The sequence below is a fragment of the Marmota monax genome, unplaced genomic scaffold (genome assembly GCF_021218885.2).
Source record: "Marmota monax isolate L192 unplaced genomic scaffold, Marmota_monax_Labrador192_F-V1.1 WCK01_AAM20220418_F8-fsc00164, whole genome shotgun sequence".
NCBI classification, from domain to species: Eukaryota; Metazoa; Chordata; class Mammalia; order Rodentia; family Sciuridae; genus Marmota; species Marmota monax.
Genome location: NW_026693313.1, coordinates 3,561,916 through 3,588,253, shown reverse-complemented (window position 1 = coordinate 3,588,253; position 26,338 = coordinate 3,561,916). Strand labels below are relative to the sequence as shown.

General features: G+C 37.7%; 2 protein-coding genes across 10 annotated transcripts in view; one reads left to right on the top strand and one right to left on the bottom strand.

Moving 5' to 3' along the window:
* Positions 1-7,564: 7,564 nt before the first annotated feature.
* Gtf2h5 (general transcription factor IIH subunit 5) lies at positions 7,565-17,688 on the bottom strand. Of its 6 annotated transcripts, none has more exons than XM_046456594.1 (3): positions 17,615-17,688; positions 16,675-16,748; positions 7,565-7,988 (listed from the first exon to the last, which is right to left on the bottom strand). In XM_046456594.1, the coding sequence occupies exons 2-3, from the start codon at positions 16,707-16,709 to the stop codon at positions 7,808-7,810; spliced, it is 216 nt and encodes a 71-aa protein (XP_046312550.1). In that variant the 5' UTR covers positions 16,710-16,748; positions 17,615-17,688; the 3' UTR covers positions 7,565-7,807. The 6 variants fall into 6 exon arrangements, with proteins under 6 accessions (XP_046312550.1, XP_046312549.1, XP_046312551.1 ...); XM_046456593.1 differs by having other exon boundaries at positions 17,578-17,681; XM_046456595.2 differs by having other exon boundaries at positions 16,675-16,813; positions 17,615-17,668.
* A 66-nt stretch (positions 17,689-17,754) lies between these two features.
* Serac1 (serine active site containing 1) overlaps positions 17,755-26,338 on the top strand; it is a 62,643-nt gene continuing 54,059 nt past the window's right edge. For 2 of the 4 annotated variants that reach the window (XR_009228003.1, XM_046456617.2), the window contains exon 1: positions 17,755-17,878. The gene's annotated coding sequence lies outside the window, so the exon portion shown is untranslated. Of the gene's footprint in view, positions 17,879-20,221; positions 25,009-25,856; positions 26,019-26,338 lie in introns of those variants that run through there. The other 2 variants (XM_046456618.2, XM_058583198.1) reach the window with 2 other exon arrangements.

The following is a 26,338-nucleotide window of genomic DNA, read 5'->3' as shown; positions in this document are numbered from 1 at the left end:
AACTGTAAAAGAATTATAGAATGATAGTTTACAGGTGATACATTTGTACATCATTTATGTTCTAAAAAACACATAATATGTCTTATAGAGTTATCTCAGAACACCTATCAAACATGGAAGATTACATATCCATTTCATGACTTCCCTTGGAAAAATCAAGAAAATGACTATGATTAGGGAATAGCACAAAAGAAATCCAACTTTTTATTTTTACTGTTTATTTCTTTAAAAATATCAGAATCAAATAGGAATACCAACATTGAGTGATACAGATGTTGATATATACTTCAATGTTTCTTTGTGTTTGGATATTATTATATAAAGACAAAAGAAATGAGAAATTTGAAGGGAAATTAATGATACGAAATTAAAAGCCACAGCTAACTCAACACACTTAAATGTGTATTATAGGGTATATAAATAGTTTAGGCGGGATGTGCCTTTGCTCGGGCTAAGAACTGAGATCCCCATTCTACTCTGGGTCAATTTTTGTGAAAGAACTTAACTACTTGAAATGTGACCTACCAAACAGTAGTTCTGACATTATCTGGAAGCTTTTTAGATATGTAAAATTTAGACCCCAGCCCAGAACTACTCCACCAGAATCTGAATTTAAAACAATTTCCCAAGATCTGTGTGCTCATCAAAGTTTAAGCAGTACCAATAAAGAGAAGCAGCAGCCATTACAATTTCACACTGGAAATTTTTCATTTCTTTTTTTTCTTTTTTTGATACTGGGGATTGAACCCAGGGTACTTTATCACTGAGCTGTGTTCCCAGTCATTTTGGTAAATTTGAGACAGTGTCTTACTATGCTGCTTAGGCCTTGCTAAATTGCTGAGGCTGGCCTTGAACTTGTGATCTTCCTGCCTCAGTCTCCTGAGTTGCTGGGATTACAGGCACATGCCACTGTGCCCAGGTACACTGAAAAAAATTTCACGGTAGCTTTTGTAGCAACTGCCCAGTATAGCCATAGTTAAAGGTTTAAACACTCACAGAACATTTATTGTAAGACATTGTTGCTTCTCTAAAATTTCCAGGATACGTTGATTATCATTTATACAAATACTGTATGATTTAATGTATCTGATAAGACTATTTCCTCTACTCATGTCCTATGGAAGTTCAAATCCTTTAACATTTCTCTGAATTCTTCATGTCACTAAGTTAGTTTTGTCTGTACATCTCTCCTGGTCCTACTTCTACTCTCCCTGCTTTTCAGAGTGTAAAACTAACTTCCCTACATACCCAAAAACCTTGTGCAATGCAGATGTCACTGAGGGTTTTGGGAGACACAGGAATGACTATGATAGCTATAAAAAACAAGTTAATATTCAATATTAGACACCTCTCTTGGAAAGACTCTGCTTGAGAAATTATATGTTACACAGTTTAATAGTTTCACTAAAGAAATTATGCATTGTAAATTTAAAAAAACAAAAAAAACCCCGAAAACAAAATTATGCATGGTAATTAGTAAATAAGTAAGTACCTTACAATGAATTAAATAATTAAAAAAAAACTCACCAATTAAGAGTGCTGCCAGGTAATTACCACCAATAAATAAAATCCTGTAACTAACTACTTAGGGATTTAGTTATTTAATTAATGAATTTTAACAAAAATTGGTTCCTGCTGGGTAGGCTCAGCACTTCCTTGGCAGTAAAACGAAACTGATGTGGGTGGTAGATTAGCCTTCTGAAAACCAAACAGAACCCCTCAACAAAATATACTACCCAAAGTCTCTATTGCACATCCTAGGCAAGGGGTTCTCAGATGACTGCACATTAGAAGCACCAGGGAAACCTTTTAAAAATATTAATTCTTCTGGATGGGTCCCATCCCAGAAGAATTTAATTTGAATAACGGGGCCGAGGGCTGGTATCAATATTCAAAAGCTCCCCATAAAATTCTAATGTACTCAATAGGCAGAAAAACTTTCCTTTGAGACAGAAATCCTGCTCCATATTTTAAACAAAAGATTATGAAAAATTAAGTGAAAAAGTGTCAAAGTGCTGTGATCTTATTGGGATGGACAAGCAGGATGGTTTTTATATTTTTAGAAAAAGGATCAAAGGTTGTCACCAAAAGTCTAACTGGTTATTCCTGATTGGCCAGATTATGAATGCTGTTTTCTTCTTTTGCTTCCCTTTCTCAATCCCCCTAAATGAATGCGTTACTCATAGAAAAGATACTGCCAGGAGTGGTGGTGCAGGCCTGTAATCTCAGAGGCTTGGGAGGCTGAGGCAGGAGGATCATGAGTTTAGAGCCAGCCTCAGCAATGGTGAAGTGTTTAGCAATTCAATGAGACGCTATCTCTAAATAAAATACAAGAGGGCTGGGGATGTAGCTCAGTGTTTTACTGCCCCTCAATTCAATCCCTGGTACCAAAATAAATAAATAAGATACAGAAATAGGGCTGGAGTAGTGGCTCAGTGGTAGAGTACTTGACTTGCATGTATGAGGCACTTAGTTTGATCCTCAGCCCCGCTTATAAATAGATAAAAGATGGACAACTAAAGAAAAATATTAAAAAAAAAAAAAGGATACAGAAATTAAAAAAAAGATTCAAATGGACCTGAACTGAACAGTTTAAAGTGAGTACAATGGAACAAATGATCAAGACCAAAATAAAATCACTGTGAAAACAGCAGGAACCGATTTTCACTAAAAAGTGAATCCAGTTTAGTGACCAATTTGAAAGCATTCCTGGAATAGAAAATTTTAAAAAGCAATGAAATGGATAAGGAGGACCAATGTATAGTTAGATGGGAGGAGCGAGTTTTAGCCTTCCACTGCAGAAGTGGAAGACCAGTTTACAATGATTTATCAAATATTTTATAAGGAACTAAAAGAGAGAAGCTTGAAGGTTCCCAACAGAATGGTAAATGTTTAAGGAGATGGAAATGCTATTTATTCTGATTTGAAAATTATAGTTTACATGTATTGAATTATTACACTGTACCTTACAAATATGTACAATTATGAGCCAATCAAAAACTTTAAAAAGAAAATGAGATAAGGTATTAATCACGGAGAAATAAAGAACTGTGTTCATATGTTTCTAAGAAAAACAAAAAGATGCCTGTAATCTCAACAATTCAGGAGGCTGAGGCAGGAGGGATCACATATTTGAACATAGGGTCTCACTAAGTTCCCCGCACTGTCTCAAAAACAGAAAACCAAAAAAGGGCTGGCGATGTAGCACAGCGATAGGCAGCCCTAGGCTCAATTCAGGGCTGAAAACAACAAACAAACCCCCCAAAGAATAGAAGTATTAAAGTTATAATAGAAAACCTGTTCATCTAAAAACTTAAAAGAATCCTCCAAGCAAAGCAAAACAGACTACCAGAACTTGAGGAAACCAAGAAGACTCACATATTCTAGGAAAAATTAACAAGAGATACACTGGTCAAACTTTAAAATATAAAAGAAATAATAAACAATGCAGAGGAATAAAGGAAAGGAGAAAGGGATTGAGATCCAATTAGAAAACTAACAGTAGGGTGAACAAACAAGAAAAATGACTTGAGGGAAACTCCTGTAATCCAGAGAGAAAAGTTATTTGAAAGAATAAAATTCAAACTGGACTCAGAGAGTAAATGTTTGAGGACAATGAAAAATGGCTCAGTTTTGATGGAAATGCATTGTGACCCAAGCGTTCTATATCTATATAGACAATCATTCCAGAATGAAAGCAAAGATAGGAAAGGTCTATTTAACCACCAGGTAACTCTCTGGTGATCAGTTTCAAAATCAGCAATGACACTGGGCAGCTGTGGACCTATCTCCCCAGTGCTTTTGTTCTAGGAGTTCCCCTCCTCCCTCATTTGCTGCTTCTCCCACTGCATGGTGACAGCAGAGGAAAAAATTTTGTGCGCTAAAAATTTCATTTATTCCCTTTGTCACTGTGCTCTTCTAGATTCACGGCAACTAAATTTCATAACTATCTGCTTTATGTGTGTTAACTTAACAATCATCTCATCTTTGAAAGTAGGTTTCCTGTTTTTACAGATGAGGATCGAGAAGTACAGAGAAATTCAGTGATGTGTGGGAGATCCCAGTGCTGGTGAGCAGGGAGGTGATGGATCCAGTCAATGCTGTCAATTACTTTCCTATAATTGACAGTGTTTTAAAATCTTATTAAAAAATCTCAACAGATAACTTTCCTGCAAATGGAAAAGAACTACGCACATTTGAGAATATGTATTGGCTATATTTGCAAACTGCATCATCTCTCCATCTTTTTTTTTTTTGGATGAATCTTTTCTTTTTTGTAAATATTTAAAGTTTTAGGTGGACACAATTATCTTTGTTTTGCATTTATGTGGTACTGAGAATCAAACCCAGTGCCTCGTGCATGCTAGGCGAGCACTCTACCACTGAGCTACAAACCCCAGCCCCTAATCTCTTCATCTTTAACATATACCATTTTTTCATCCATTAAGAGACAAAATAGCCAGGCATGGTGGCACACACCTATAATCCAAGTGGCTTGGGAGCCTGAGGCAGGAGGATCACAAATCCAAAGCCAGCCTCAGCAATTAAGCAAGACTATCTCAAAAAATAAAAAGGGCTGGGGATGTGGCTCAGTGGTTGAGTGTCCCTGAGTTCAATCCTCAGTTTCTCTCCCCCCAAAAGTACAATTATGTAAAATCACCTGTTTTAGCTAATGTTAACAGCAATAAAATCATTAATAATTTTGATTACCATCTATAGTGTATCAGAAAAAAGGAGGCTAATCTTTGTTATTTATTATCAGTAATGTTTAGTTACTGCTCACCTGAACTGATTTCTCAATACACATTTTTATATCAACTGTGATGCAAACACACAGGATCCCACTAAATTTCCCAAGGAAATGGGGGTTTGAAGGAATTAAGAGTTTCTGATCCAATACAGTTATAATAAAAGACACTTATCAACTCTGGGCTGGGGTTGTGGCTCAGTGGTAGATAGAGTACTCACCTAGTACGTGGGAGGCACTGGGTTCCATCTTTAGTACACAAAAAAATAAATAAGTAAAAGTATTGCACCTATCTACAAAAAAAAAAAAAAAAGAAGTACAACTCTAAATCAATTTTAGTGCACAGATCCGCGTGACTGACCAGCTACCCTCCTCAAGTTAAAATGTTTTTTTTTTCATGCAGTTAAGAAAATTCAGGTTAATGCTATCTTTTTCCAATAGAAAAGGCTTTGTTAAAAAATAACAGTAAATTCTCCAGTGCCAAGCCCACAACAAGTCTTGTTCTGGGCTTCTAAATTATGCCAAATCAAATAGAAATCAGACCCCAAGAGACAGGGTGGGTGCAAAGAGTCACTGGCACATTTCCTGTTCACTCGCAGCCAGACAAGCCACTAACTGCAAGGGGACTTCCTACGGTTACACTGTCTTATGTTTCTTAACAGTCTCAAAAGAAAGATATTTAACATTTACCCGAACATAACTTCTTAAAAATAAGAGCTAATGGGGGGGGGGGGGGGTTAGTGGAGCACTTGCCTAGCATGTGTGAGGCACTGGGTTCGATTCTCAGCACTTGCATATAAATAAATAAAATAAGGGTCCATCATCAAAACAAACACAAACGAAATAAAGACTTCCTTCACTTAATACTCTTTGTAATCCCTGTTCAATTTGTAGTTTTCTCCATACCTTTTAAACTCTAAGATTCTACCATATTAACAAAAAAGGTATTAGGTAACAAATGACTGGGGCATATTAAAAATTGATTTAGGGGCTGGGGCTGTAGTTCAGTGGTAGAATGCTTACCTTGATGTGTGAGGCACTGGGTTCAATCCTCAGCACCACGTAAAAATAAATTAATAAAGATATTGTGTCCATCTACAACTAAAAAAATATTTAAAAATATTGATTTAGACAGGACTAAAATATAAGGTCCAGTAACATTTCAGTACAGCTGGAAATTCTGTAGAAACATATCTTCTACTTACCAAGTTTTAGTACCAGACATATCAGTAATCTATAGAAATTATTTGATTGTGTGTGAATCAAAACTGAGGAATATAGATAGGAATCATAATAAATATGCCAAACTGTGAAAATTTCTAGATTTAAATGAGTAAATGAATTAAAATGATGCACAGATGCTTTGAGTAAACATATGGAAAGGAAGGTGGTAAACTGGGTTTGATATGGTTCCATTATCATCAATAAAGTTCTCTTTCATTGGAAAATTCCCATTATAGGAACCTACCCCCATGGCAATATCCTCAGGAAGGGAGGCACAGTCCCTATCAGAGTTTACATTTCAACCTAATACATTACTTCCCACGAGGTTGGCTGCTCCTGTTTTTCTCTTTCCATTTGTTTAACAAGGATTCTTATTATAGGGAATAACATATGAGTAAATCTAATTTTCTTTTTAAAAAAAATATTTCAAAGATGAGTTTTTATTCACTTTGAAATCCTCTGTATTTTATTGTATGTTTTTAACTAGACTAGCAAATAGCATGTAAAAGGGTAAAATCATCTGGTTTAGCTGGATTTGGAGCATATGGATGAAAATGTAATATTTACTTCCATTAAAGCAGACATCAACTGCATTTCCGGGGCTGGGGATGTGGCTCAAGTGGTTGCGCGCTCGCCTGGCATGCCTGAGGCCTGGAGTTCGATCCTCAGCACCACATACAAACAAAGATGTTGTGTCCACTGAAAACTAAAATAAATAAATTCTCTTTCTCTCAAAAAAAAAAAAAAAAAAAAAAAAAAAAGCATTTCCTTTGTTTTAATCACTCCTCAATGTTTTAACACACATGTGGCTTCATATGGCAGAGAAGTTTACAAAATGCAATATCCAAGTTTTCCAACCCATCTCCTCCAAGTTATCCATTATGTTGCAGGTATTTTTCCAACTATTGGCTACACATAAATGCATATTTATGCTACCATTTTGTTTGGCCCTCTCATTTTTTTATAAAAGAATGTTTGATTTGACAGGAAAATGTGACCAACAAAGTCTGAATAAAGAAAAAAATTTTAAAAATATTTGAGGTATGATCTCTCTAAATTGCAGACGCTGGGTTTGAACTTGCAATCCTTCTGCCTCAGTCTTTGATAGGTTGCCCCCAGCAGATCTGTGAAATTTCTAATTAAAACAAAACAACCATAGCCACAAGTCCACAATCATTAATAAGAAAAGCAAAACAGATACTGAGATTACAATGATCGTTTAAAGGCATGTACACACACTCTTTCCACACATTTACAGTACTGGGGATTAAACCCAGAGATGCTCTAACACTGAAATACATTCCCAGCTGTTTTTATTTTGATTTTGAGACATAGTCTTGTTAAATTGCCCAGGCTAACTCTGAACTTGCAATCCTTTTGCCTCAGCCTCCAGAGTAGCTAGGATTACAGGCACATACCACTACACTCAGCAACCATTATTTTTTTTCTTTATACCTTTATTTTATTTATTTTTATGTGGTGCTGAGGATCAAACCCACCGCCTCACACGTGCTAGCGAGTGCTCTACTGCTGGGCCATAACCCCTGCCCCAGCAACCATTATTCTTAATGTATTAAATTGGTATTAAAAAGATAGGAAAAACATTTGTTTTTATTTTGTTAAAGGATAATAAAAGCCAAATTACAGCCAATTGTTAAAGGTCTTTTTTTTTTTACTTTTAATTCTGAAGTACAACAAAAATCAGTTCTGGGTTTTTGTCTGAACAAATGATTATAGTCTTTCCCACAGCATGCTCCTCAGCTACATACGCCACCGAATGGGGACAGTCTTTCCTATTTGTTCCTTACAATTCCTAAGCAGTCAATATCTGATATTTTATTTCTGGGTAAGAGAAAAAGCATTTTGGTCCATTAATTCACCTACTCGCTCCTGGAGGACATTAACCAACTCTGCTATTACGAAGACATGAGTGTCATCGATATCTTGAATGATGAACTTCTTCCCCAGGGCATTGGACTCATCCAAGTACAGTAGAAACTGCTTCATGGCAGGATCGCTGGACAGAGGAACACATAATTAGAAGACATTTTGAGTCAAACCACACACAAAGACTTGAGCAAATAGAATTTTTAGGATGATTAAAGTTCTGAATGATTATGCAATTCATTTTATCTCTGCCTCAGTATGAATTATTTACACAGATAACTTTGTTCTAGACCTGTTAGTGCACGTTTAAGAGAAAGAGGTCACTGATAAAATAATTTTTCACTTTCAAGGGGAAAAAAAGAATATTCAAAGCTTTGTAGTTAATAGGACCTAGAGTCAGTTTCCTTAACTGATTAAAAAAAAAAAAATGAATTTCCTTACTTATCCATGATGATTACATTTAAGAGCCAATAGTTGTTCAGTTCTTTCCTACGACAAATTAACTTCTGAAATGTTAGTAATTTTGATAAGTCAGGGTATATAGAAAGTTAGATCAGGATTCAAGTCCAACTTCAACACTTACCTCTTTGACCCTGATATGTACTAAACCTTTCAGAGCCTATGTTTCCAACCATATGGGAGTACATGTAACAGAACTGTTATGGAAATTAAAGGAGATAAATGCCAAGACAGTATTCGGCTTGCAATAGGTACTAGAGTTTTTTCCTTTCAGAAAATTCAGAATCTGAAGGAAATCCTAATAATAAAACCACTTTGAGAATACTGAACTCAAAAATTCAAAGAAGATCCAAATTTAATTGTATTTACTGGTGAATTTTTTAGTTTTTACTAAGCAGAGTAGTTATAAAAGAAGGAGGAATACAATTTCTTGGTAGGTAGTACAGATTTACAGCATTAAAAACCCTGAATAATGACAAAGGCCACTCTTTAGATTTAATATAATCTGTTCAGCAAAAAAACCCATAAGAATGCCAAATCGCATGCAATTTTTAAAAAATTTTTAGAGAAAATGTAATTTTGCACGATCTTTTGGTGCTCTGAGGAATGTCAAAATTAATTATAAAGACAACAATTTAATCTAAGAGATCAGTGCAATTTACTGAAAATAAGTTTTATTTAAGTACAAACAAGTATTAAGTTAACAAAGGAAAGGATTTACTTCAGTTACTAGGTGAGTACGAACCTTGGAGTTGATTCTGGGGAGTTTTGCCTTTACTGAATGACATGATTTAATCTATGTACTACAAATTTTAAATGTGAGGATACTAGTTGCTGCACTTAGAAAAAACTGGAAGCAGCAGAGGAAAGGGTGGAAACAGGGAAAACGTGGAAACCTCAGTAATCCAGATGAGAGATGATAATGCTAAGGACCAGGAGTTGGTGGTGACCCTGGAAATGAGAAGTGGTTGAATTCTGGATAACTGTGGACATACAGCCAACATAATTTGCTGAGAGTAGACACGAGCTTTGACAGAGAAGAACCAAAGAGATGCCAAGATTTTTGAGCAATGGAAAGATGAAGCTATTTTTTATAGAAATGACATGACATGCCACCAGCTCCCTAAGTACAGCTACAGAGAAGAGTGCAAGAACCGAACCCTGGACATCCCATAATCAAAAGGTTAGGAAGAAGGGATGGGGTTGTACTTCAGTGATAGAGTGCTTGCCTAGCACGTGTGAGGCACTGGGTTCAATCCTCAGCACCATATAAAATAAATAAAATAAAGGTAATGTGTCCATCTGCAACTTAAAAAAAAAAAAAAAAGAAAGAAAGAAAAGAAACATCAGGAAGGACTCAGCAAAAGAAATTACGAAGAAGAGACCTAAAGTGTTCCAGAGCTACCGGGACAAAACTGTTTTAGAAAAAAAAGAGTGTTATTAAAAAAAAAAAAATTGTGTTATCTGCTGTTCATAGGTGTAGTAAGAAAGTTGAGGACCAAGAACTGACCACCAATGTACAAAGTTACTGACCTTGACAAGAGCAATTTGGATGGAGTCACAGGAGGAAAGCTCCCTGGAGGGGGCTTCAGAATGAGCAGAGAACAATTAGAAGTGAATAGAAATAGGTGTGCTGAGAAAGCCCACGATGACAAGCAGAAAAAAAATGGGAGCACCAGCTTAGTGGTGCATGCCTGTAATTCCAGTGGCTTGGGAGGCTGAGGCAGGAGAATAGTGAGCTTAAAGCCAGCCTTAGCAGCTTAGTGAGATCCTGTCTCGAAATAAAAAAAGCGCTGGGATGTGGCTCAGTGGTTAAGTGCCCCTGGGTTTAATCCCTTACCAAAAAAAAAAAAAAGTGGGAGCTGGAAAGAGATGTAGGCATCTGAAAAGGTAGGAGGAGCAATAGGCTGCAGGGCCAGTGGAGCTGAAGAACATAGAGAAAAGGTATAGAGGAAGCCAAGTGGAAAGAGGTGGTGGTGATCAGAGTCAGATGCCAGAAAATGAGATTCTGAGATTGCAGCACTGAAGAGGACAGGTCGGGCATGACTGTGAATGAGTGGCTGTAGCATGGCAGAGGACAAGCTCATTGGAGCTCAGGAAATTGAGTGTGGGGTATTAAAAGGATAGTCTACATAGATACTGAAATCATTAAAGATTATAAAGGAGAGCTATTGAAAAAAAAAAAAACCTTCAGAAAAGATTTGGGTGTTTGTGGGTAATTATAAAGAGAATGGCTGATGACTGGCATAGTCTGAGAACCTGAGATTCATGGGTGTTTCTATAGAAAAAGATGGATGAATTTCCGGAAGTGGCAATGAGGAGTAAGGTAGGTACCAAACCATTTTTTGGCCAAATGGCACAAGATGTATTGGAGGATAAAAGTGACCACTTGGTAGAGGAGGAGAAACCTGGTAATGCTGGGATCAAACAGGGCCTAAAGAGAAAGCAAGGTTTTGTTACAGGAAAAGAGAATGTTCAGAAGAGGTTCAAGATATAGGGGATTCTGGGCTGGAATTGTGGCTCAGTGGTAAAGCACTTGCCTGGCATGTGTGAGGCCCTGGATTTGGTACCCATCCCCAACCAAAAAATAAATAAAATAAAATAAAAATGGAAAAATCCCTGGTACCCATCCCCAACCAAATAAATAAATAAATAAAAATGGAAAAAAAGATCTATATTAAAAAAAAATATAGGGGATTCTGCTGTGTGTCCCAGAAAGCAATGTAAAAAGGATTGGGGGAGGGTAGAAGAAGTAATTTTAAAAAAATTGGCAGAGAGAGCTGTAAGACAGCAAGATTCCAAGGGATGAGGGATGGCATGGAGTCTGCAGCTTTCTGGGTGAGTGGCCAACAGGAAAAGTAGGCATAAAGGGCAGAATGAGAATGAATATCTCAAGGTAGAAAGAGCTGGTGATGGATGAGAGAGAAAATGGGGTCTTTGTACAAAGAGATACACAATGGTCAGATTTAAGCAGATGCAGAAAATGTTAAATTTCCTATCTTCAGTCTTTCCCTAATTTTGGCAATTACAGAATAAAAATAAATCTGTAAAGCAGTAACACACCACACATTGAAAAATTTCATTGAGGCAAACAAATTAATCATTGACAAAGAGCAATAGGAGAAAAAGAAAATTAAAAAGAGCTTAAAAAGCAATTCTAGAAGGAACCTGGGGGTGACAGCCAGTTTAACAGGGTACATCCAGATGATATTACAGAAAGAAAATGAGGAGGGAAACCAGTTTCCGCTTCTTTAAAACTACAGTTTTCTTACTCAGATTCTTAAAAACAAAACAAAAAATACCAGCATTTCCCTGTTTTCTTGCCTATATATGGAGAAGAGAGTGGGAGTGGGGCTAGAGCAAAGAGTAAAGAGCAATTTAGGAGTAGACATAGGTGAGGGGGGAGGGAAGACAAGATCCCTCAGTTTTAGAGTTCAACCACAAAGCTGCACCCTTCCTTCCCTGCAACAAAGAAAAGAGAGGACTCAAGTGGTGACCCTGGTGCCCACTTCACCCTCCAGGGCCTTTTGGTCCTTGACTGTTAAGATAGTTTCAGGCTCTGTTAAGAACCTCAAAATATCCTATAAAAAAAATCACACACTCAGCTGTCCTAGAAGAATATACTTTATAATCTTCAAATCAATTACCTTTTCTAACTTCCCAGCATGACTGGTACAAAATCAAGAGTTTAGCCCGGTGTGGTGGCACACACCTATAATCCCAGCAGTTGAGGAGTCTGAGTACCTAAGCAACTCAGCAAGACCCTGTCTCTAAATAAAATACAAAATAGGGCTGGGGATGTGGCTCAGTGGTCAAGTGCTCCTGAGTTCAATCCCTGGTACCATACCATCCCCAACCAAAAAAAAAAAAAGAGTAGAAAGAATTCAAGTTGATTTTCAAGCATATACTGAAATTGTGGATAACTGTAATGGTTTGAAAGACTCTTTTACTATTATTTTTTGTTTAAAGATATTCAATGTTTAGAGGGTGTTTCAATATGAAACGTGAGGCCTTAAAATAGTCTTGTCTGAACAAAGGGATATTCTAATTTTTCATGGAGTGTGGGAGAATCCTACTGGCATGGAGAAACAAAACAAAACAACCCCCAAACCGAGTTCATATAGATACTTGGCCAATGTCCTGGAATCAGGGATATTGAACAGAAAAAAATGTTTTTGCAAAGGGCAGATACCTTCCCTCTCAAACAACCTTAGTATATAGCTTCTATAAATGTTTCTGGGGAAAAAAACAAATTTACCATGTGTCTACCGAGACTACCAGCTCTACAAACTTAACTGGTCAAAGTTGTTAGTACCGTCCATCCAATAAAATAATAATCTTGACTTAATCAATGGTAAATTATCCCTCTGATGATAATTAGGCAACCAGTATATTATTTAAAAATTTTAAAAGCATTTTTTCCATAAATAGAACGTTTTAGAAAATGTTACTGAAGGGGCTGGGACTGTAGCTCAGTGAAAGATCACTTGCCTAGCAGGTGTGAGGCACTGGACTGGATCCTCAGCACCACATAAAAATAAACAAATAAAATAAAGGTATGCTGTCCATCTACAACTACAAAAAAATTAAAAAAAAATATTACTGAATATGAAATGGTTTTGTTCAATTAAGTTTATTCCCCTCTTATGTTTTTTCTTTCTCTTTTCTTTCCAGTGCTGGAAATTTTATATTTTTAAAATTTTGAAGCCTAATGCACTGCACACCTATAATCCCAACAGCTTGGGAGGCTGAGATAAGAGGATCACAAGCTCAAGGACAGCCTTAGCAATTTAGCAAGGCCCTAAGCAATTTAGTGAGACCATGTCTCAAAATAAAAAACAAAAAGGGCTGGGGGTATAGTTCAGTGGTAAATTGTATCTGGGGTCATTCTGCACTACCAAAACTAAATAAATTTGGAGATAGGATCTCGCTAAATTGGCCAGGTTGGCCTCAAACTTTTAATCCTCCTGCCTCAGCCTCCCAAGTAGCTGGGATTACAGGTGTGTCTCATCATGTCTGGCTCAAATGTTTTCAAAGTCTGGGTTTTGTCTGAACAGATATATGGGGTTGGAGATTAAGGTCTAGCATAATGTATGTATTCAATAAATATTTGGTCCAAGCCATAAGAGAAAGGGACATCAGGGGCAATATTAAGTTAACCAGAGTCACAACTTCTAATTTCCCAGCATGACTTACAGGTTTTACCATTACAAAGACCCACGGTTCTAGGTAGAGTAACAGACTCATCCTAGTCCTAAATGACTCCATTTTGATTTTTTATCCTGGTCTGCTGGCATCTACTACAGGACCTAACCTCAAAACAATGGCTTCCTGGAAGTTCTACTTAATACTTTATCCACTTTGATTCTCACTGTAGAGATAGAGGCTCTAAAGAAACATTAAACAACCTGGAATTTAGGCTGAGATCACAAACTGTGATTCAATTCTATTAACAAAATTCACCCAGTAAACAAATATTTACTAAGCATCTCCTATTTATTTATCTATCTATCACTGTTTTAGATGCCTGGGAAACTTCAATAAACATGGCTTTATTAAGAAGCAAAGGCTCCAGTAGCTTGAAAGGCTGAAGCAGGAGCACTGAGAGTTCAAAGTCAGCCTCAGCAACAGCGAGGTCCTAGGCAACTCAGTGAGACCCTGTCTCTAAATGAAATACAAAACACAAGCCTGGGGATGTGGCTCAGTGGCCAAGTGCCCCTGAGTTCAGTCCCAGGTACCAAAAAAAAAGGGAAAAGGCTAATAAAAGACTTATAAATAGTATAAGAAAATAAGACTGATTTTGCCTTAGGTCTTCCTACTTGCTTCTCAGATAAAATATAGGTTCAGATCAGGTTGGATTAATAACACACATTCCTCCAGATTCTTTTCAGCAATTATGCTGTAAACTGGTTGGAATTTGTACATGTGCAATAAATCTTTGCTGCTGAACAAACTGTATAAGTGCACACAAGGTCTGCTCTAGTACCTGGAATGGGACACAAATGTTTTGTTGGGCATATGCTACTTTTTCAGTAACTGCTGTGGTTGGCTAGATTTGGGAAAATGCTGAATATGAGCCTTGCAGTTGATGGTGGATCTCGAGAGATGTTTTCACTAATCTTGTTTTGACATAAAAATGCAAATTCATAAACATTTTTTATTTAGTTTTTTTTTTTTTTTTTTGTACTGAGGGTTGAACTCAGGGCCTCACACTTAAATGTTCAGTTTCAGATTTATCACTAAGCTACATCCCCAGGCCCTTGGCCTTAAATCTCTGGTACCTAATAATCCTTGGGAGGAAAGAATTTTATAACCTAATGCCTTGATTTTTTTCTATTCACTGAAGCAAGGTCTAAATGGTCACAATAATCTGGTTTATTTGCTTAATGTAGTCTGTTAAGTAAAAAATACAGGAGGTTATTGTTTTGGACTTAGCTCCTGTACTTAGTAGGCTAAAAGTCAAAATGTAGTCACTCATGCTCCTTATAAAAAAATAGTAATCTGTTAATCAATTTTCTCCTCCTGCTTCCTTCTCTACTGGGGATTGAACTGACAGGCATTCTACCACCGAGCTACATCTCCAGTTCTTTTTGAGATAGGGTCTTCCTAAATTGCCAAGCTTGGTCTCAAACTTGTTGTGATCCTCCTGCCTCAGTCTCCCTAGAGTAGCTGAGACTACAGGGGAACATCACCATATCAGCTCTAACCAGTTACTTTCCCATGGATCCAGCTCATTTCCTTTACATGAAAAGGTGAAACTTCTTGACTTAATAAGGATTAAAAAAAAAAGTTTGAAGTTTCTAAGATTCACAATAAGAACGAATCTTCTATAGTGAATTGATGAAAAAGAAATGTTTTGCTTTTGCACCTCAACCCACTACAGTTATGGCCACAGAGTGTGATAAAAGCCTATTTAAGAGGGAGAAGGCATTAAATTTGTGATTAGGTACTATCTGTAGTTTCAGGCATCTACTGGGGTCTTGTTAAGTTATTTGCTGAGGATATTGGAACACTGGCCATCTATCACACCACACCATCAAAGAGCTTGCATCAAAAACCACCACTTCCCCAGGTGTGGTATCACACACCTATAATCCCACTGGCTGAGGCTGAGGCAGGAGGATCAAAGGTTTGAGGCCAGCGTCATCAATATAATGAGGCCCTAAGGAACTTAGTGAGACCCTCAAAATAAAAAAGAAAAAAGGCTGGGGACATGGCTTAGTATTAGATGCCCCTGAGTTCAATCCCAGAAAACAAAACACACCAAACTCATGGCTTCTATTCTGTGTTTACCTCATTCTACATCTCATCACCATAGCCAACTCCCCTTCCTGTTAATCTGTTTATCTATTTTCTTCCTTAGATACACCCTTACCTCACTGACTATTTTTGTTGGAATCCCCTCTGCCCAAACTGTAAATCTGCACTATTCACTGGGGAGCCTACTAGTCAGTCAGGTTTACTACACAGCACTTGAAATATGGTTAGTCTGTGAATGTGCTGTAAAATAGACAATGGACTTAAAAATTTTTTTTTTTTTGTGGAGGGGAGCACATGCTGAAAAAATACTACTTTCGATATGTTGGATAAAAAAATAATTTCATTTGTTTCATTTTACTTTTTAATGTGGCTCCTACAAAATTTAAGCCTATATATGTAGGCTCAAATTATACTTCTATTGGATAGTGCGGCTTTAAATGTTGGCACCCTAGGGTTTGGCCTTGCTTCTCCTGAGCCTTACCATCACAGTAAACAAACAGTATGATCATCCATCAGTGGCTCATATTAGGGCCATAACAAGACAGACAGTAGTATTTTTGGATAAGTATGTTCAGGGTTTCCAGATGAAAGAATTATTGATGGTGCAAACAATCAAGGGAAGACCAATTCAGGTTTTAAGACTGCATGGTATTTAAGCCATAGACTTTAGACTGCTTTGAGTAATTCAACTTTGTCAATCATCTTTTTAGTGTGCAAAGGAGTTCAAGAAACCTGATTTTTTTTCCCTTTTTAAAAACCAGTTGGTAATGGGATCGTGCAAACCCTAAAATTCTAGTCAACTCCTGATGGTTTGAGAATATGGCACTAACTGTTACTCTATAAGGCCTAATCTAACAAATATGCTACTTCAGATCAAAAATCGTTGGAAATTGTGCCAATTACATCAATTTAACAGACACTGAAATTTGGCACCTGGAAGTAAACTTAGCCAACAAAATCTCACTTGTTAAATAAGAAAACTGAAGTAGAAAAAGCTTATTTGATTTCATCCAGATTTTACACAGACAGGATTTTAGAAAATGATATATGTAAATCAAGCTTTGATATGTCAATTTAAAACTCATAAAACTACTAACCATTCTATAAGCACTCCTTTCAAGACGTTGACCATCTTTTTTCCAGTCAGAAGGTGCAGATGACCTCAATAATCCTAATAGAAAGAAAGTAACACGAAATTCAAAAGCATCAACTTGAGTACACTTTGGGGATCTGCGTCTGAAATAAGACAAAATATGAAGTGTCCATCAAACTGTGCTAACATTAAAACACACAGACATTCTGACCATTTAACAAAACTAAAATTGTATACCTGAAATGCACAAATACTATAAGCAAACAACTTCTACCAGCAGCCAATTAACGAAACTCCCCTTTGGCATGCCCATCCCAGGTGTAAAGCAGGTCCATTACGTAAACCTTTCTCATTCAGGAGAAGGATAAAAGGTCAACTCCCGGAGGAGTTTCACAACGGTAGAGATGAAAGGGCCCTTAAAATTCACACAGTGATTCTGGCTAGGGATGCAGCTGAGTGGCAGAGCGCTTGCCTCACATGCACCAATTGGGTTCAGTCCCCAGTACTGGGAGGAGGAAAAAAAAAATTACGTAGTGATTCAACAATCTCATTTTAAAGATGAGATCAAATGAGATTAGGTTAGTTCCCGGCCCCGCTTCAAAGAAACAGTAAAGCCAGGGCTCCAGATCGTGGGCTCCTTTGCTAAACCACCCAGTCTCTCCATGATCTGCGCTCGAAGGAAACTGCCCATCGTACCCCCAAATTAACCCTCCAGCCCGAACGCCTGGGCGCAGGGCGACACCCCAGAAGGAATCCACGAGGAGACAGCGCGGGACAGCTGCCCGGCACGCCACGAAGGGCTCGAGGAAATGCGGGACAGCACCCTGACCCCAGCGCCCGGAGGACAGGTGCCGGGCCTCTCTTTCCTCTCCGGTCTTTATTCCGAACCCCGCGGTCTTCCACGCACCACACTCTCCCCGGCAGCTCAGAGGATCGCCACGCACCTCCGCCCACAGACCCAGCAGAGACTTGGCGTCGCCCACACCGTGCTCCGGCGCCTCTACGTCATCGCGCCAGGCACGCTCTTGTGGGCGGAGCGCGCCGGCGAGAGGCGGGGCGAGCTGGGCCAATGGGCGGGGCATGCAGGGGCGGGGTCACGTGCCGGCTGCCCCGAGATCTCCGGCTGGAAGCCGCAGAGAAGGGTGGCAGCTCCCGCTGGCGGGTTCCGAGGGAGCGGTTGGGGGCAGGCCGAGTCCGCGTGCTGGCAGGTAGGAAGAAGAGGCGGGCTCGTGGGTTGGGCGGGGGCGTCGGTGAAGCCGGGCGCGTAGGGGAGTGGGGAGCGGTAGCCCGACATGGCCGGGGCGCCCCCGTGAGGGCGCGCGGCCCCGGCGCGACCTGCGGATCCGCCGCGGGCGTGAGGGTCTCTCTGGTCCTCTGAAGCCTGGCTTGCGTTTCTGGTTTCGCTGTGGTGCTTCTCTGGTTGCTTCCGAGGCCAGGGGAGCGTACCTCCTGGTGCACCATCCAGGTTCTGTTGACAAGATGATGACCAGAAGGAGGCAGCCCATCGGACACTCCTGAACCTGCCGGATCCCACCTTCTAGCTCCCTGACCCTGGAGACTGGGGAGACTGGATACCGATTTAGTCTCGAAAACCTGTAACGGTCATTTTAAAGCGAAAGACCACAGAAGGTTCTAAAGTTAATTCCTTTCCGAAATTCTGATGTGGTTCTTAATGGAGCTCTCCATTTTTCCAAGTTGCCATAGGTTCTTGCTTTCTGTGCGTTGGGTTTTATTGTACTTCCACAATTAAGCTTGTGTAGCTTTTTGCTTCGTGTGTTCTTGTGATCTCTTATGGACCCTTGCTTTCCTACTTATTTCCCTCTTCCCTTATCTCAAATCTTTTCTTTCCATTGGTTCCTATGTCCTTCAGCTCCTTTTAAAATTTGCCTCGTTTAGTTTTTCCCAAGCCTCTTTTCCTTGCTTTTGTTTTTCCCTGCCGACCTTCCCTCCTTGAGAATCAGCCCTCCATTTCGTGAGTTCCTTTACCTTGAACTGCCATTCTTGAGCTCCAGGTGTTGGACGGATGCCTGCACCTTAATGACTTGTGTGTAATCTGAACGCCACCTTTCAAATTGAAACCATTTTCATCACTGTCTTTCATTCTTCAAAACCTGCTTTTCTTCCAAGCATCCAGATTTAAAACCTGCATCCATATTTACTCAAAAACAATCTCTGGGTGCAGTGGTAAACAAGTAACTAATTTTAGTGGGGGCACAGAGACACACCAGGTAAGAAGAAGATACCAGATGGTGATATGATAGTGACTGAAAGGGTTACATTGGTTAAAAGAAATAGCCTTCAGTTAATATTTCTGAGTAAAACAAAAACAAAAAATATTTCTGGTGAATTATTGCTAATATATAATAATATATATTAACAACAATTCACCAGAAATTTTAATGATAAAGAGGTACTATTCACAATGGCATTCAAAACTGCAAGTGTCTAGAAATAGATCAACTAAAGCTGTCCGGTCCTTTAGGTAGAAAATTGTAATGCTTAATTGAAACACATAAAAGTACACCAAATAGCTGAACAGATAGATGTACAATATTCATGGATGGGAACACTCAATGTCAAAAAGATAATAGGTTTCTCCAATTCTATACATTCTGTGCAGTGCCAGTGAAAATCACTGTGTACTTTTCATGGAATTTGACATTCTAAACCTATAATTTATGTGGAAAGTCAAAGTACCAAGAATAGCTAAGTCAATTTCAAAGAAGAAAATTAAATATGGTCCCTCTCTACTAGATATCAAAGTTTAATATAAACTTGTAATAATTAAGACAGTATGATGTTGGTTCAGGGATAAAGGAAATTCATGGAACAAGATACTGCATCTATAAACACACCCATATACATATGGGAGCTTAGTACACTACTAAGTTATATCACAAAGTAAGGGGAAAACTGTTCAATAAATGATGCAAAGATACATTAAATCCATTTCGAATAAAGACAGAGTTCTTGCTTTATACCATTTACAACAGTAATTTCTAGATGTATTAAAGAACTTAATCTGAAATACACATTTTTAAGATATTTAGGAAAAAATATGAGACTATGTTGTCTCTGGGAAAGATTTTTTTGTTTGCTTTATTGTGGTACTACATATAAGATTTACCATTTTTAGACGTGTGGTTCAGTGATTTAAAAAAAAAGTTGTAGATGGATGGTATGCCTTTATTTAATTTATTTTTTAATGTGGTGAGGCTTAAACCCAGTGCCTCACACATGCTAGGCAAGTGTTTTGCCACTGAGCTACAGCCCCAGCCCTCAGTGATGTTTTTATGTAGCTAGCCCTACTGTTTGCCTTCAGAACGTTTTCATCTGCCAGGAAGGATTTCTTAAGTTATAAAAAGCACCATTAGGGCTGGGATTGTGGCTCAGCGGTAGAGCACTTGTCTAGCACATGTGAGGCCCTGGGTTCGATCCTCAGCACCACATTTAAAAAAAAAAAAAAATCACTGAGCCACAACCCCAGACTGGAGGGCTGAAATAATGTTTAATTTCATTCCATTTTCACTCCAACCAGGGCAATGAAGCTATCTTTGTGAAGGCTCCAGTGACCTTGCTGTGATTAAATTTAATGGAATTTTTGAATATTTGTTTCATTTTGTTCTCATAGTATCTCCCTTTTTAGTTGTTCTTAATCTCTTCAGAATTACTGCTTTGTTCTCTACTTAAAATAATTGTTTCAGGTTTAATGTAGCTATAGTTTTAATCCTAAAAGATTTTTAAAATAGTAATTGACAAAACTGACTCTAAAATTATGTTGGCAGTGCCAAGGACCTTGAAGAGTCCATCTTGAACAGGAATAACAAAGATGGAAAACTTACATTACTTAGCTCAACACTTACTGTAAAAATATAATAATCAAGACTGTGGTATTTAAGGACAGACAGCTAGATCAGTGGGATATAATAAAGAATCCAGAAATAGGTATACAATATATGATCAATTGATTTTTGAGCAAGGTACAAAATCACCTTCAATGGTGAAAAGAAAATTGTCTAAGCAAATTTTATTGGCACTTTCAAATAGCCATATAAAAATAATTCAACCTCAACTCCTGCTTACTCAATACAAAAAAAAAATTAACTTAAAATGGGCCATAGACCTAAATGTAAAAGCTAAAACAATTTTTTAATAAAATGAGACTATGACATGAAGTGGGCAACAATTTCTCAAGACACAGAGGGCAATAATCATAAAACAATTGGTGAGACTGTTAATATTAAAACTCCTTTTCATCAAAAGGTATCTTTACAAAAATGAGGGCTGGGGTTGTGGCTCACTGGTAGAGTGCTTGCTTAGCATGTGTGATGCACTGGGTTTGATCCCTAGCACCACATAAAAAATAAAGGCATTGGGGCTGGGGTTGTGGCTCAGCAGTAGAACGCTTGCCTAGCATGTGCGAGGCCCTGGGCTCAATCCTCAGCACCACATAAAAAGTAAATAAACAAAATAAAGGTATTGTGTCCAACTACAACTAAAAAATAAAAAATAAAGTTTTAAAAAAGAAAGGAATAAACAAATCACAGTTGGAGGAGTTAGTTGTAGTGTGTATGTATGATTAAGGATTTGTTTCTAGAATGTATAAAATACTGATAATTCATCCTTAAAAATTTTTTAAATGAGCAAACACTTGGACAGTTCACAAAAAATATGTAAATGGCTAGCAAATATGAAAAAGTGCTCAACATAGTTTTGGGGGAATTTCAAACCAAAATTATGAAAAAAATACTATAATGCACACACAGAAAAGGCTAAAATCAAACAGGCTGACAGCATTGTCAAGGATGTGGAACGATTGGAACCCTCACACTCCTGCTTTGTTGGTTGCAATGTAAAATGGTACAGTCACGTTGGAAAAAACTGTCAGTGTCTTACAGAGTTAAACATATAACTTCCCTTCCCCAGCAGTTCCACTCCTGGATATTTACCCAAGAGGTGTGAATACTCATGTCTGCAAAAAAAGACTTGTATCAGAATACTTATAGCAGCTTATGGTAGGCAGAATACTGACCCCCTCAAAGATGTCCATTCACCAGGCATGGTGGCACACTCCTGTAATCCCAGTGGCTTGGGAGGCTGAGGCAACAGGATCACAAGTACAAAACCAGCCTCAGCAACAGCAAGGTGCTGAGTAACTCAGAGATACCCTGGCTCTAAATAAAATATAAAATAGGGCTGGGGCTGAATGGTTGAGTGTCCCTAAATTCAACCCCTGGTATCCAAAAAAAAAAAAAAAAGGTGTCCATACCTTAATCCCTGGAATCCCCTGGTTATATAATGTTATATGGCAAAAAGGACTTTCCAGATGGAATGAAGGTTACAGACCTTAAATTGGGAGATTACTTTATATGATCTGGAGTAGTCTGGTGTAATTACATAGTCCCTGAAAGTTAAAGAAGAAAGCAGAAGAGACAGGTGTGGCATTATAAGAAGGACAAGCTGTTGTCAATTCGGAGATATAGGGGGCTACCTGCAAAGACCAGTCAGAGGGCTTTGGGAGCTAAGAGTGGTCCCCAGATAACAACCAGCAAGTTAATAAGAACCTCCTTGTTAAAGCTGAATGAACTGAGTTCTGCCAATCACTAGGGAACTGAAATCTGCTTATATCCTGAATGAGTCTGGTAGTGGATTCTCCCCCAGAGCTTTCAGTAAGTGGAAGCAGCCCTGTTAAAACCGTGGTTTTAGTTTCATGGAACTTGGAACAGAAAAATCAGATCTGGAGTAGGAACCTGCATTTTATTAAGTACCTCTGCAGATAGTCCTTTGGACATTTTGAGTAACACTGTTTTATACACTAGTGTTTATTTAAGCAATCATTTGGCCTAATTCTCCTGAGAAGCTGCAGATGTGTGCTACCACTCAGAGCTCTCCACTATTCTTAATAAATTTACCCAAACCCCTGGCTTCAATTAGTAATGTATGCTGATGTCTCATACATTCATATCTATGGATTAGTCCTATGCTGAGCTTACACTGCTTATTGGACATTTTTTCCACTATTTCACAAAGAACCTTAATCTTAGCATGTTGAAACTGGAATCCTTTCTGCCAAAATCATTTCTAGCATTTCCCTATTTTGGTTAATATTATCCTGTATACTTAGTAATCCAGGCCAGAAACAGAACCATGTTTGTCTCCTTCCTCTTCTTCATTTCCCACCATTCCTCATTCAAATGATTTATCAGATTTGGTGATTTTCTTAATATGTCATCATTCTGTTTCTTCTTGATCATTCTCAGAGCCACTATCTTACTTCAAGTACATTTTTCTCCTTGATTATTGTTAAAGACCTCCATATTGATTTTTCCCATCTCTGGTTTGGCTCTTCTTCAACCTAATTTTCATCTTGTTAATTTTTCTAAAAGCAATTAAAATTTTGATTGTTTGATTTCTTAAGATTAATCTTCCAACAACTTCCTGTAACTCAGAGAAAGTTTTAGACTTCCCAGCTAGAAGGTACTTTCATGATCTAAGTGACCCCTGCTTTCACACTCTTATTCAACAGAACAAGTTGGCAGAAAAGAAGAAAGGAAGTGAATACTTGAAAAACACTACCCATCAACTCAAACTAATAGACTTTTGTAGAAGAATATCCAACAGTAGTAGACTATATGTTCTTTTCAAGTGCATATGGAACATTCATCAAGATAGACCACATTCTGTGCCATAAAACAAACCCTAACAAGATTTGTGAGTTCAACTTATACAAAACCTGTTCTCCAGCCAAAATGGAATTAACATTTGAAATCAGAGATCTAGGAAAATCCCAAATATTGGGGAATTAAATAACATACCTCTGAATATCCCATTGGTAAAGAAAAAGTCAATGAAATTAGAAAATCTTTTTAAAAAAATATTTTTTAGTTGAGGAACTTTTATTTTATTTACTTATTTACATGTGGTGCTGAGAATCAAACCTAGTGCCTCACACGTGCTAGGCAAGTACTCTACCATTGAGTCACAACCCTAGCCCTGGAAAATATTTTTAATTGACTAAAAGAAGATAACCACATGGTGTATCAAAATTTGAGGATACAATGAGAGCAATATGTAGAGGGACATTTTTAGTATAAATACTTAAATTAGAAAATAAGAAATCACAGATCAGTGATTTGAACTTAGATTTTAAGCAACTAAGTGCCATTTGAAATCAGAGCAAGCAGAAGGCAGAGAATAAGGTAAAAGCACAATTCAGTGAAATTGATAATAGAAAACAGTATTTCAGTGAAACTGAAAGCTTTTTCTTTGATAATATCAGTGGAAGCTGAGCTTGGTGGCATATGCCCCTAAGCACTTGGGAGGATCACTTGAACCCAGGGGTTTGAGACTATCCTGGGCAAGATAGCGAGATATTTCAAAAAAAGGAAGGAAAGGAAGTACCAATGAAGTAAACTGTTAGCTGAATTGGCAAACGTAAGAAAAAGAAAATCCAGATTGCCAAAGTCAGGAATGAAAGAAAGGACATCACTCTAGACCCTAAGACAATATGGAAATACTGTAAGACTTTTTAAGGAAGAAAGAATAAGTAATTCTGCATTAATTTCAAGCATATAGAAGATGGAACATTTATGAACTTATAAGATCAGTGCTGCTTTGATGTGGAAATAAGACAGAGAAATAACAAGAAAATTAGAGATTAATATCTCAGATGAACAAAGACACAAACATCCTTAACAAAATACTAGCAAGTCAAATCCAACAACATGAAATGTATACTATGTTTACTCATAAAACCTGTATATAAATGTTTATAGCTGCTTTATTCAGAATCATGAAAAACTAAGCAACTCAAATGTTCCTCAACTGGGAATGTATAAACAAATTAGTAAATCTATACAATGGAATGATACCACAGATACAAAAATGTGGATGATTCTCAAATGCATTATTAAATTTTTTTAAAATTTAGAAACATTTTTTATTCTAATTAGTTATACATGACAATAGAATGCATTTTGACACATCATACATAAATGGAGTATAACTTCTCATTCTTTTGGTTGTATATAATATAGAGTTACACAGGTTGTGTAATCATATATGCACATAGGGTAATAATGCCTGATTCATTCTACTATCATTCCTACCCCTTAACTACTCCCTGTCCTTCATTCCCCCTTTGTCTAATCCAAAATACCTCTATTCTTCCCTAGCCCCCTCTTGTTGTGAAAGCCTCGCCTTATTGTGAATTAGCATCTGCATATCAGAGAAAACATTTGTCCTTTGGTTCTTTGGGAATGGCTTATTTCACTTAGCATGATATTCTCCAGTTCTATCCATTTACCAGCAAATGCCATAATTTCACTCTTCTTTAAGGGTGAGTAATATTCCATTGTGTGTGTGTGTATATATATGTATGTATATCACAATATTTGTCTCTGTCCATCTGTTGAAGGTTGCCTAGGTTGGTTCCATAGTTTAGCTATTGTGAATTGTACTCAAGGGCATTTTTATAAAAAGTGAAGGAAGCCAGGTTCAGGCTGTGTGCTGTATGATCCCATTAGAAGACATTCTTGCAAAGGCAAAACTATAGGGACAAATCAGTGATTTTCAGAGTGGGAGACATTTGACTATCTCTAAGACAATTTGGAAATACTATTTAAAACCTTTTAAGGAAGAAAGAATATCCATTCTGAATTAACACAAAAATGTTTCAATTCATAGAACTTTTTGTATTTTGATTTGACTGTGTTTGTCTAAACCTTTGGATCTGTACATTTAAAAGAGTGAATATTACCTAAATCATACCTTAAAGATGAAAAGTATATGAACAAAAATTGATTTCTCATGTTTCCACCTGAAACAGAGATAACTTGTGGCATTCTTTTTTTTTTTTTTAAAGAGAGAGTGAGAGAGATAGAGGTAGAGAGAGAGAATTTTTTTTTAATATTTATTTTTTAGTATTTGGCGGACACAACATCTTTGTTTGTATGTGGTGCTGAGGATCGAACCCGGGCCGCACGCATGCCAGGCGAGCGCGCTACCGCTTGAGCCACATCCCCAGCCCCACTTGTGGCATTCTTGATACATAACTCAGGACTCAATTTAAGAAACACTGCTTTAGATAATGAGGAATTATTGAAAGACTTAAATCTTGGGTCATGCTCAGATTTAAAAAGTTGTATTCACTTCCAGACAGCACTATCTACCCCCCCCTTTATATAGTTCAATAGTGCAAAACAAAGTGAAAATTCTAAGTGAAGTATTGCAGAAGAAGGAAACTGAGAAGGATTAGAAAAGGAAACTCAGCAGAAGTCATAGCACTGAGGAAGACAAGAAGTTACTGAGTCATCAGAACCTGATCAAGACCTGAATTGCTTGTGCCAGGTAAACTCTGCTCACCTTAAAAGTGATTATCCCTAAGGGACTACACCTTCAAGGGTGCAGAGACTAGAAAATTTCCTCCCATTAGACTAAGGAAAAACCTGATCACTTGCTTTTACCAGGAACATGAAAGAATGGAAATTAAAATCTAAATGTGTACCTCTTGTGATTGTGGGGTTAAATTCTCAGTGTCCTTATAGTGCTGGGAATCCAAATGGAATGCATCCATTTGTAATGTCTGTATTACTCTGGCAGGGGTAAATTTGAAACTGCACTATAGACCAGAACACATGGGAATCTCACAGTAGATGCTCGGACGGAAG

Excerpts from the sequence above, each read along its gene's own strand:
- Gtf2h5 (XM_046456594.1), bottom strand. The coding sequence starts at position 16,709 with ATGGTCAACGTCTTGAAAGGAGTGCTTATAGAATG. Across the intron at positions 7,989-16,674 it reads AAAGGAGTGCTTATAGAATG|CGATCCTGCCATGAAGCAGT; the intron begins GTTAGTAGTTTT and ends TCCTCTGTCCAG.